Source organism: Eleutherodactylus coqui, chromosome 2, assembly GCF_035609145.1.
Source record: "Eleutherodactylus coqui strain aEleCoq1 chromosome 2, aEleCoq1.hap1, whole genome shotgun sequence".
Taxonomy (NCBI): Eukaryota; Metazoa; Chordata; class Amphibia; order Anura; family Eleutherodactylidae; genus Eleutherodactylus; species Eleutherodactylus coqui.
In genome coordinates this window covers 241,527,187-241,540,250 of record NC_089838.1, presented here as the reverse complement: position 1 = coordinate 241,540,250, position 13,064 = coordinate 241,527,187, and the positions used below count along the sequence as shown (strand labels likewise).

The 13,064-nt window shown below is 38.8% G+C and overlaps 1 protein-coding gene across 13 annotated transcripts in view; it reads left to right on the top strand.

Moving 5' to 3' along the window:
- PPIP5K1 (diphosphoinositol pentakisphosphate kinase 1) overlaps positions 1 to 13,064 on the top strand; it is a 156,778-nt gene that overhangs the window by 139,281 nt on the left and 4,433 nt on the right. For 11 of the 13 annotated variants that reach the window (XM_066592720.1, XM_066592718.1, XM_066592715.1 and 8 more), the window contains 2 exons: positions 10,925 to 11,062; positions 12,089 to 12,202. In XM_066592720.1, the coding sequence (XP_066448817.1) occupies positions 10,925 to 11,062; positions 12,089 to 12,202 (252 nt within the window). Of the gene's footprint in view, positions 1 to 3,229; positions 3,410 to 10,924; positions 11,063 to 12,088; positions 12,203 to 13,064 lie in introns of all 13 variants that reach the window. The other 2 variants (XM_066592709.1, XM_066592707.1) reach the window with 1 other exon arrangement.

Here is a 13,064-nt window from a genome sequence, read left to right as displayed (position 1 = left end):
AATGTTCCTCTGACCTCCAAAGAGGTGTAAGTCAGCTTCGCTTTATTTGTGTCTCTTGCCATTAAAAAAGAAAAAAAAAACTTTGCATTTGGTGAATTTCCATTCACTACGTTTACCTTAAATCCCATTTAGACACAATGATTATTGCTCAAAAGATAATCGTTGTGTGCATTTACACGGCAAGATGATGTTTTGAGCGTTCACTTTGCATAAGTGTGTAAATGAAGGCTTACGTTGTATGCAGAAGACGAGCAGGACTGCTATCTTCTGCATACAGCTGTTGTCTTCTCAAGAACGCTCAGCTGGTATATAGCTGAGCGCTCCGAACGGGGTATACGGAAGACAGCTGGTGCGCTGTCTTCTGCATACTCCTGCTGTGTTCAAGGAGCGCACAGCTGATATACAGCTGATCGCTCCGAGCAGGCTATACAAAAGACAACTGGAGCACTGTCTTCTTCATATTCTGCCTATGTTCTTCGAGTGGGATACTAGCTAAAACAATAGTATCATCGGTATCCCGCTGAGAACTCCGTGCACGGCACTGATAAGGCTCATCGTTCCCTTTTAGCTAGCTGAAAGACAACAATCAATGACTCGTTAACGAGAACTGCACGATGCCTGTGCAGTTAGACCCAACGATTCTCTCTCAAAAAACGGCTTTGAGCGATTTTTGAGTGCGAATCGTTGGGTCTAAATGGGCCTTTAGAGGTATTCTTAAGCTCCTTTTTAGACTGAACGTTTCTCATTTGCATGAGCCAGTAATGTGAGCGCTAACTCGTCCGCTCTCGTATAGTCGTTTAGACAAGTATATGCATCATTAACTGCAACAAAAATGACAATTTAATTCTATGGATCAGTATTATTACTTCACTACCAAACTTACATAGGTTTTTTGTTTGTTTTTTTGCTGTACTACTTTTTTTTTTTAGACATGTAATTTAAAAAAAAATTATTTTCTGCAGCCATCCTCTGCACGCAATAACTTTTTTTATTTTTCCGCCCACATAGTTGTGCAAGTGCTCATTTCTTGCAGATGTCCTGTTTGCGTTAGTACCATTTTGGAATACATATGACTTTTTGATCATTTTTTTATTACATTTTTTTCCTTGGAGATGGAACGACCAAAAAGCATATTTATGGCGTTCTTATTTATTTATTTATTTCTGGATGACGTTCACTGTGCGGGGTAAATAATGCATTACTTTGATTAGATTGGACTTTTATAGACGTAGCAATACTAAACGTGTATTTTTGTTTTTATGATTTTTCTATTCTTTTATTTAGTCTAACCAATGACCTGTAAAAACACAGTTCATTAATTACAACTTACTGGTGGATGATCCACAGTGTTTCCGCCACGTGGAAACATACCCTATATGTTACATAAACCTACCCTTATAGTGTCAGCATGCAGTGTGTAACAGTGATTGCAAAATAGTTGTGCAATGACTTTTGTTGTTGTTTTTAGTAAGCAAGGTTAATGGCGAGCCGACTGGATTAATTGTATAGGCAGATTTCCAAAAAATACAATACAACGGCAATTGGATTACATTATTCCCCATAATTGCAAAACCTTACGTGGCAGAAAAAAACGGATATCATATTTGAATTCAGCACACTAAAATTACTGTAAGCCGCATATCTGCTTATTGGTTACAAAAATTGTGTTGCACAGTTTTATCGTTCACTTTCGCTCGTTTGAACAATTATTTTTGGCCGATTATCGCTCTATCTAAAAGCGCCCTCCACTGATACAGCAACTTTTGTGAAGATTTCTTATGTGGATAGTGATATGAAGAGATGTGCGTATAATGAAAATGTATTTAAATAATGTATCCTTTTCTGATTATACATTCCCTTTATAGTAGCTTCTAGGTACTATAATACATGTATTATACAGTACTTACCCTATAGTCATTACATTGTAAATGAGACCAGATGCAGAATGGATATGAAGTTTTTACTCTTATGAATGAGACAATAATAAATACGGCCTGCACAATTAGCAACATTTTAAAGCTGACTTGACCTTTGTAAAGACTTGGCTGTGAAGTATATCATGGAATCACAATCTACTAAGAAGGAGCCTACTATGTATGGCTGCCTGGCCGGCCGGTGCACATGAAATAAAGCGCATGCAGCAAATTGCTCAGAGAACCTTTTTCTCACTCATTCTCTTTGGGACCATTTTGATACTTGGCATGTATAAAAGAACAACTATTGTGATAAAATATTGCTGTACATCACTCCAAATTTACCATACAGTTAAATGGTGAATTAGTGACACCCATGCATACATACTATACCTTGAGATGGGTATTTCATGTATCAGAAGGAGCTTGGCCTTCATCTTGTAAATCTTGTGTTGTGGTTATGGGACATTTTTAACTCTGCAGTGGCCAAATACTACAGGATAGGCATGAGATTTCAAGCTTACATTTAACATGCATGTTTAAAGAGTGCTGCCGATAATATACCCAATCATATGTACAGTAAGTGTATGCCTGCCATTGACTATAAAAAATGAAGTCTTTACCACCATTTGCACTTACTTTCAAACCTCTGAATACCCTATCCTATTTTGTAGCTCATTAATGCATGAAAAAAACAATAGTGTGATGATTTTATGCACTTTCTATATGCAGTATCACAATATAGTTTTCAAAAAGATACATTTAAAAAAAAAAGAAACTAGTCGCATCACAGCCAAGGAAGTAAGAAAACTACATCTTGAGGTGTTTTTTGCCTTTTTTTTAATTATTTAAGGTATAAACGAGGCAAAGCACTTTAAAAAAGAAACAGAAAAAGCAACATATTCCCTCTGACTAGATTTACATAGAAAATGAGCACTTAAGAATGGTTCTGTGGATTGTGGCAAACAATATTTAGATTAGATCTCTAAGTATGCTACTTCTCTGTGTTAATGATTCACTGCCATCAACTTAATGGATTTGCTTTGCAGCTTTTGTTTTCATCATATTCAGAATTTATGACGTGCAGAAACTAGAAAAGGCCAGTTAGACTATGTTTAGGTCTCTAGAAAAGTTGTACTAGTTTTGAGTATTTTTATTCTTTTAGCATGGAATGCAAGGATCCTCCATCTAATGCTTTACACATTTCCAGATACCTCGTCACATGTTTATTTTGCTTTTCTTTTTGACCCTTTCCATCTTGCCATCCTCACGCTTCTCTTTTTCCTTGTCGCTTGTTGTGGGCCACTTTCCTCTAGAATGCCTGGAAGACCACGAGGTCGCCCAGCTGCTGCGTTCCTTTTCCTCTGACTACCCTCAGTCTCGGAACATCTGTCTGGATGGGGCCATGGCCCACCACCTGCACCAATGCTACTACCATCTTCGTCTCTTCAAGAACTGGCTGATATCGGGCCAGGACGATTTGGAGTGCCTCTACGGTACTACACGCTTGCCGCTGTGCCTTCAGCTATGGGGGCAGAGACAGTTCCGCTGTCTGCTTTATGGAATGCAAAGTGCGCTGAGAAATATTCAGATGCCCGTACCACAAAGCAAGCATATAAATGTCTGTCTGATCATTAACCTGCCTTGATTACCCCATTTGTTCTTTTCCAGTGGTTGGCTTCCTATGCATTTTTGTGTTGCATTGTGTCCTATTACTACTTCTCCAGTTCTAAGTATGCACTTGAGAGCTTTGCTTGGCTGCTGTGTTTGTAATTAAAGCTTGAGACTTGCATTTATTTTACATTTAACCACATAAATGTGAAATGCAGGTGAAAACTAAAGCAAAATGAGTCCTGTGTATAAAAATTAGCGCACAGACAAGTGGAATAATTGCCGAGAAGCAATCAATCATGTTTCTGCTTTTGTTAGCATGGGGAATAATCACTGATTGGTTGTTAAGGGCAGCTCTTCCCTTTTTGTTAACTGTACTCCTTTTTATATATGAGGCCTGGTATTTACTGTAGGCAAGATGGTGATGGCTATTAAAAACTTTCAGTCAGACGAAATGGCCTTCATTAAAGGGATTGTACAGGATTAGAAAAACATGGATGCCTTCTTGCAGAAACGGTACTGCACATGTTGTGATCGTTACTGTAGCTCAGCTCTAAGAAAGTTAATGCAACTAATCTGCAATACCACACACAATCTTTGGACAAGTGAGGCACTGTTTTTGGAAGAAAGTAGTCATATTTTCTAATCTTGAACAATCCCTTTAAACCACACAACTGAGTATATAGTTGGCGATGTCTGACATACAGTACAGCTACAAACGCAAACCTAAAAATGTATCGGACTGTTACTAGTGGAATCTCATTGTTCTTGAATAAGATTTGCTATACTACCTATAATTATTAGTAAGGTCTTTAAATGTGTGGTTAACACATGTCAGATTTGCTGCAGGCATATCTTCGACTGTCTCATTCATCTGAACAGGAATTGCAAAAATCCATACATCTGTTGAGGAAATCCTCATGTTCACATGGAACTGATTTACAGTCACATAAAGATCTACATCAAATCTGCCTCTGAACATGCTGCTATTCACCTCACTCCTGTTTGTTTACAGGCTGCAATTTTGCCTGTATATGGAGCGTCACAGGCTGCTGCAGCTGATAACACAGCTCAACTATCAATCTGCCATTGGCTGCAGCAGCCTGCAACATCCTGTAAATAGGCTGCAGCGGCTTGTAAGCGTGATGTCACAGGGGAGACCTTGAGCGACGTCACCGGACACAGCAGGGAGAGTAAGTATATGCCTATTTCTTGTTTTATGGTAAGGGGGAGCTGTGGTTTATAGAAGAAAAAAAATCTCAGACAATCCTTTTCCAAAAAAAACACTACTAGCTTATATCAATGGACATTTACAGCCATTAAAGGGTCAAATTAGATATTATCCTATAACCAAAGCAAGTAAGTTTTACCTATCGTTCTCAACAGTTTTCCATTCTATGTTTTTATTATGTAACAAGTAAACTGAGATAAACAATGCTGCACTATAATGGACCAATCCCATCATGGTGTAATACAAATGGATTAAAGTGAGATTGCACAGGTGATGTACCTTATATTTCCAGTATAGAGGAATGGGACTCGCTGTACTCTTACTGTTCCATCTCAGTGCCTTGGTTATAAAAATGAAGATGCCCATGCACCTTCAATAGCTGTAGGCCGAATGCTTATTTGGCCAACCGCTATTTCTCTCCCATGCCCCCCTCTCTCAATACATACACATGCTCATTTCCAACCAAGAGTAAGCCGCAGCTTTTGTTCTGTAATAACAAATGATTTGGTATGTTGAATATCAGCATGCCCAATCCTTCTTTCCTCCAACATTATCAGATTGAACACACACCCATACATATAAGATTGTTGTCCAGCTTCGCCAAAATCAGCGGGTTCAGGCGACTTTGCTATAATGTGTATGGGCCCCTTTACAGTGTATAGTGTCTAATAGGGTAATGAAGTTTAATATATAGTTCTGAAAACAAATCTGTTTCTTGTTGCTTATCGTAATTTTAATTCAAAAATTGATTTATTTTACTAATAAGATACTTGGAGCATAAATACTTGAGAGATTATCCCAAGATACAAAATTATCCTCTATAGGTTAGGGGATAACTGACTGCTGGGGGAGCCCACTCCATATGAATGGAGAAGCAACTGAGCATGCATGCTGCTTTCATCTCTGTGGGTGCCAAAGAAAAGCCAAGTACAGCACTTTGAAATTTTTGGCAGTCCCATAAAGATGTATTGATGCAGCAAGAGGCATGCTTGCCTGCCACTCTACTTATATGGGAAAAAACTGGACTCCTGTTCCCATGTTTGGTCGGGATCCTAGCGGTAGGACTCCAGCCAATCAAAAACTTATCATAATAGTGGATAAGTTTTTAGATCCTCGTTTGAATTTTATAAAGTGCCTTTTTCACCACAAAAGGGTTGTGTAACATCCACTGTTTATAGGATAAGTCATGCGACACCAGGAAAGTCCAACTGCTGGACAAAAATGTGTCCATTGTAGACTCTGGCATTGAGAGCGCAAGTTGTATACACTTAAAAAAAATTATCTAGTAGGATATGAACGTGTCTAGTTTGTATCATGTACTACAACAAGGAAGAACTTAATTTTTATAAAGAAGAACCAGTTAAAGACAACTGTTCAAACAGTATGTATACCATTATAAAATGTAGGAAACTTATATTGCTGAATGTCCTATTCACTGCAAGTAATTCATTTTCTTTTGTAATCAATGCAACTGAATCTTTAAGTTCTCTATGATCATATATAGACAGGTGAAAAGCCATATCTTCTTGTATCACCATATTCTTAGGAAATACAGCTAACAGAACTACTTCTAGAAGGGCCGTCCTATTGAACTTAGTGCTGTCCCAAAAAAGGAGGCACTTAACTCCTCTCGCAATTATTCTCTTCCCAAATTCCGGTATTACTTATGAGGGAAAATCACCAGGCTTTCATCAAGCAAGAGCATACAAAACCTTATGGAGTTTCTCTTGTCCAAATCTATAGCTAAGATCTGACCCTTAGGGCAGCGGGAGAAAGAAAAGTACTTAAACTGCTCCCAACCCTTATGGAGCATTCCCACAGTGTTTCAAGGAATGCTGGGTGGAACCATGGATTTTTAATGTTTAAAATGGAGACCACTAACTGGGCACATGATAGACCCACCTGTAAGTACATAGTTATAATGGAAATGTTCATTCGATATCTATCAATATTGTGGACAGATATGCACATCTGTATGCATCGTAATCTCTATGGTTGTTTAGAATGTACTTTATTTCGACTATGAAAATTAATAAAATATTTGTGTTAAAACTGAGACCACTTTGGTCTCAGTTTTTTACAAGCTTTACATTTTTTCCTGATATTATAGAAAGATAGACAAGGGTAGCCTAAAATCCCAGAAATTAATGGATACCTTGTGAAATGGAGACCAAGGTTAAAGCCTATCATTCCAACCAGTATTACGATTCCTTGACATTTTTGCCAATTGTGATGGAAGCCCAAGATGAAAATCTGCAGTGCCCAGAAATGCCGTGGGCCCATTTACATTGAGCCCAAGTCTTATCTAAACTATATAGGGACGTGCTGACTGATAGTCCTTATGTATAGTAGTACTGGCACCATGCCAACTGCTTAGATTAGTACCCTGGCAGCAATATATACAGAAAAACTCATTCAAAAACAGTACCAGAACTGAATTGTGTGAATGAGGCCTTAATTCGGTTTCTAAGAACCACTTTGAGATGAACTGATAGAAGGTTACATATGGATAAACGTTGGCTGAATTGTATTGTTACTGATTTCCACTCCAGCCATTTATTGATGCTGATTGACATACGAAAGTCATAATTTACAAGTTCCATGTTCTGTGAGCAATGGAAAGGATAGTCGCAGTAATTGTTTGCATTCTAGTGTGGTGTTATCAAATAATGAATGCTACATCATTGTGCAGCATGCATAGATAGATGGTTTCTATTTCTCTGTAGGAGATGCACAAAACATTATGGTGAGTTATCAACTTTTATGAATCTCTCTGTGCATGCACCAAAATATGGCTTAATATGAACACATCTGCCCTGTGTCATGTATATGCAATTGTGTTGTGGTTGGTCATTAACAGGATATTGCAGCAGTACTGGATTCGTATTTGTAAAATGGAATAATGTGAAGTAGGATTGCCTGTTTGTTTTTATGGTTCATTTCTGTTCTTATTGGGATTTTTGAAAAGGAAATATATAGAAAGTTTTCAAAGTGTTTCTGTGATTCTGATTCTAAACTGGGCTAAATTTTTTAGGGGGATCTATAAACTTTTTGGACAAACCCATCTTAAAGGTGTTCTCTCCTCACATAGAACCCCTATTTAGTTTTGAACCATATGACAATCAGCTGATCACTGAGGAAAAAGCTGATCTTTCCACAGGAGGCCACGGCAAGCGAGACATGTAGCATTAGGTGGTGGCCATTCCATGGCTGCTCCTTTGGAGCAGATTGTCCTGATAGGAGAGTCCTCCATTAGAATGTGCATCTTCTTGATACACCCCTTTAAACCTAAGTTAACTTTTAATATTTATGTTTGATAATTTTTGTAACACTATTGTACTGGGTAGGGTCAAGACTCTAAAGCTAGTTATACAACTGAGATGTTTTTAATGGCCCTATGCTATAAAGGCCTTTTTGCAGCTTGTAGTGCTCTTAGAAGATGAACATTTTCCTAATATTGTAATCTACATTTTAACCCTTTCCAGTCCAATTAGTATCCTGGTTTTCCTAGGGGGCTTACTCTTTTTCTGCCGTTATACAATGGCCTTATATGCTGGCTAAAGCCAGTAGTGCATGAGGTGACATGTTGGATAGGCTCCGACAGCAGAGAGGCTGGCAACATACAGTAAGAGAACCCTGACGGATGTCTACCAACATCGGAGCTGTACAGCCCTAAATCATAATGTCTTCACAGGTCAGACAGTGGATTGGATAGGGTTAATAAATCTCTGTATGGCAGAAAGATCCCCACTGGCTGTAGAATCCCCTTTACAGTAACACATACAGACTTCATGCTTTTTCAAAAGGTGTTGGTCAATCTTTCATTCTTGTTTCTGGTGTCCAAAACCCAGTACCATTCACTAAAGTAGAGTGAGGAGCAGAAGCATGGTCTGACTAGTTGATTGACAGGATTAAATTTATGACCTGTTGTTCAATTTTTAGCGTTATTGGAAGATAACCCATCACTGAATATTTTCCAAGTACCATCTAACATAGTGTCAGGAATATTCTCAGTGATTATAGCCTGCTCTTTGGGGCTGCACACCGTGGTTTTTAAAGGGATTCTGTCTTCAAGTTGATGCTGCCTGAACTAATGGGCAGTATGAATACAGGACAGGAATGATTGTTGCCCCCGTGGGTGTTTTATTTTGAAAGACTGCAGCATTTCAGAATAAATCCATTTTGAAGTTTGACTCAGAGCTGACCTGCGAGTCACGGGGTGGGCCATGGCGGCCATTCTCCACCCACTTCATGAAGTCTGTCATATATACATAACAGAATCCCTTTAAACTCCTTCATACATTTTCCAAAGGTGTTCACATTCTATTATAATGTGCTGTTTATAGTGTTAAGGTTTTTTTAAACATTTTTTTACTGGAAACCTATAGTAATGAAATCGATAGATTGTCCATTCAGCTAACATACAAACATTGGGCCTTATTTATCAAAACTGACTAAAAGTAAATCTGACATTTGTTGCATTGAACTCTCAGCTTTGATCAGTTGACGTTGTCAACAAAGCCAAATTTCTGTTAGATGAGAAATGGGGCCCGATTGTGTTCATGTTTATACTAGGGGTCTAGATGTTGGAATATAGATTCTTCTGGGAAATAGTAGTGAGTGTTTTCTGGGTTTTCACTCTGTGCTCTGGAGTATATTGACCCTACTTTAAATGATCGCTAGATAAAAATCATTACTATATGCCAAACTTTGTAGAAAGGGTAAAATATGTGTTACTTTAAAAGAGGCCCTCCAAAAGTAGTTTTGTTTTGACACTTACATCAACATGGACACATTATCAAAGGGAGATTAGAGAATTACACTCCCTTTTACTATACCTACTTCAAAATATCCAAAAGGGATTAGCAGTTTGATTTAGAAGGAAAGAAATTACGAGGTTGAGGAATTAAAAGGCTTTTCCAACTAAAGATATTTATCCCATATCCCCATGTCTGATGGCTGGCAGTCTGACCATTGGGACTCCTGAGAACAGTGCATTCCAGATGTATCGTGTGAATAGGGCTGCGGTGCACATACATCACTCCATTCACTGGATCGAGTTAGTCGAGCACATCGATCTCCCTCTTTAACGGATTGTCTCATTTGGTTGTCTCATCACAGAGAATCAAGGGGCATCTATGATGTGCCATTCCCAAGATCACTAAGGGGTCCTAGGAACTTAATAATTATCTCTTATTCTGTGGATAGCTGATGAATATCTTCAGTGGGAATACCCTTTAATGTGTCTTTACGGGGTTGTGAAAGATTAGGAAAAAAAAGTCCTCTTCCTCCAAAATCTGCACCTTACCTGTCTACAAATTATGTGCGGTTTTGCAGTTTATAATCATTCACTTAATTGGTGCTGAACTGCAATGCTAGACACAATCCATAGACAGGTATGGAACGGATTCTGGAAAAAGGCAGCTGTGTGTTTCTAATCCTAAATAACCCCTCTGGTTTGTAATCATGTAGTGGAGTGTGGAAAGAAAGTAAAATCAATAGGACAAATAATTAATATAGAGGTAGGGTATCATTACAGTATTTGCTTTGCAATAGAAGAGGAGCCTTAGGTCGCCTGCAGACGGCCAAGTCGGATCCGGCAGAGAGAATTCTCGCCGGACCTGACCCGAGCGCTTGCAGAGAGCAGCGTGTACTCACCCGCGCTTCGCAGCTCCAGATCTTTCCTGTGCCGGCAGCCGGCGCATGCGCAGACCGGAGCCGTCGGCTGGTGAGTGACGTTTCTGTACGGGGCTCTGCGAGCCCCACACAGAAATAGAACATGCTGCGGTTGTTTGCAGCGCGAGATTTCATCTCGCGTGGCCAAACCGCAGCCATCTGCCTAGGATTGCGTTTGCTAACGCAATCCTATGACAGCTTCCAAGGGCGGAAATTTCCGCCCATCTGCAGGCGGCCTTATGAAAAGGAAATTATTAAAAAAGAAAACAAAGATAAGGATAGTGAACAAGTATACTGGGGAAGGCATAGCAATAGGTTATTAGTGTGACATAGCTAGTTGATTGGGGTTCTGTGTCCTGTTCTGCCCAAACCGTGATTTAAAGTATAATGGGCAAAGGTTTCTATCTATTTGTATGAACTCTATTGATTTGCTGGTTTACTGTTTAAAATTTGAGATGTATTAACATCTGTAGTCTATTTGTTTTTATTACAGGATTTGAGGGATGTTCAATGGTTCCTACCATCTATCCACTGGAGACTCTTCACAACTCCTTGTCTCTCAGACAAGTCAGCGAGTTCTTAACAGATATATGTAAAAAGTTTGCTGAGACTCATTCAAGAGGATCAGCAGGTATGGTATATTTATATTTTATGATCGCAGTATAATTTTTTCAGGGTGTGATGCTCCTACCCTTATACAGTGAATACCAGTGTATCAGTATTTATTGTTGGCATTGGAAGCTATGTTCCCTTAGAGTGACTTCACCTTGGCTTTATGGTGCTCAGTAATCAAAACTACAAAGTAAGGGTACTTTTAGATGGGACAACTGTCCGGCACTTATAGCTGTCCCATCGGCTATTGCTTCTGTGCTTTCACACAGGAGCAATACTTCACTGAATGTAGGCAGAGCACACCGGAGATTTATTCCAGCTGCCTGTCTTCATTTACTGTGAAAAGGCAGTGGTTCAAAGATGAACTACTGCCTGTTTATACTGAATGTGAATTCACTCACTAGTCGACTCATTTCAGCTCACTTTAACAAAGAGACTAATGACCGCTTTCTTACTCAGTACCCTGTTGGGTCCCACATTTACATGGGGTAACTATCAGTCAAAATGTCTCATTTGAGCGTATTTATTTTTATTTTATTTATTTTTTGCTTCTTATTTTGAAACTATTATCCTCCTAGCAAGGGTGGAATGATTATAAACCACACACCACTGAACCACTATCTGGTAACTCCCACACATATTTTCAGCCAAATGAGACTCCGAAAAGGAGAAGCTTGGGTTTCAGCTTGAAAGAAATAAATGTAGTCATTTTGGTGCCTGAAAAAGGCAATCTTTCTCTCCTTGGTTTTTTTGAATTTTATTTGTATTCATTAATTTTCCATGTGGATTTTATTGTTACTGGGCTTTGCAAAGTTTTTCCATTAAATAGAATTCATTGCTTTTTACATTTATGTGAAAAGAACAGTACGAACAGTCAGCAACGAATATGTCTCACTACTAGTCATTGTTCTCGATGAGAGTGATATCTTTTCATGGAAGTCCAGCCTCACTTCCAATACTTATATGACCTTTTACAATAATATCTAGTCAAATTAGCATATCTATCAGAGTTAAGTAATCTCTACCATTTGTTCAATTATATCAGCCGGCTGTGACTCTATGATGAACCGCCATGGAGCAGGAGATGTTTATTTGCCCCACAGGATTCTCTCGTCATCATCACTTGCTTTAAGACATCGCTCAGAGCGGCCTCCTTGGTGTAAGTACATTTGTGCATATTCTTACTATATGTTACAGTATAAATATTGCGTAGATGTGCGATGTATATAGTACTACTTCCGTATGAGACACAGGAAGAACCTTAAAATCATTGTTACCCATCTCTGGTCTTCAGTGGCAATTCTTGGCATAATGTTTGTTCCTTATTCTTGTTTTCTTAGCATTCATAACCGTTATAAATGTAGCATGTTATTGCATTATTCTTTGTAAAAACAAACGTAGACCAAGGCTTCTTGTTCTTTCTTTTAATTTGGCATACACATTTGCTTTGCAATTTGCCAACAGTAATGGGTAGATAGTGTGGGTACTTTGCTTAGTATGTTCTTATCCCTATAGGTTTTTAATAGGCTGGAAGGTCTCTTGGTAGATGTAGTTTTAGACCATATATTGTGAGCTTATGGATGTCCTTATTGTGGTGACTGATGATAGGTTTCATATACTTCTAATTTCTTTGTGGGCAGCAGTACAACATATTTATTTGCCAATAACCTTGCTATTTGGTGTGTCTGTATATTTCATGTCTGAATAGTATACTTTTAACTTTTAGTGTACTATGGTTATAGTTTTAGATTGAAGAGGTTTTGTCATTAGAAAAAAAATTCAATACTTACCTATTCCTCCCCAGGCAGCCTTCTTACCACAGCATCTCCTCCCCAATCTTCTGCTGGCTCCCCGATTCCCCCGGTTCACCTCACCACAAGCCGGCTGGATCCTCTTCTTCCTCCAGAACAGGAATAAGAGGATTTGGCCATCTGGAGGTGACATGAGCCAGGAGAACATAAGTGAGGAGAAGATGCGGTAAGAAGGCTGCCTGGGGAGGAATAGGTAAGTATTGATTATTA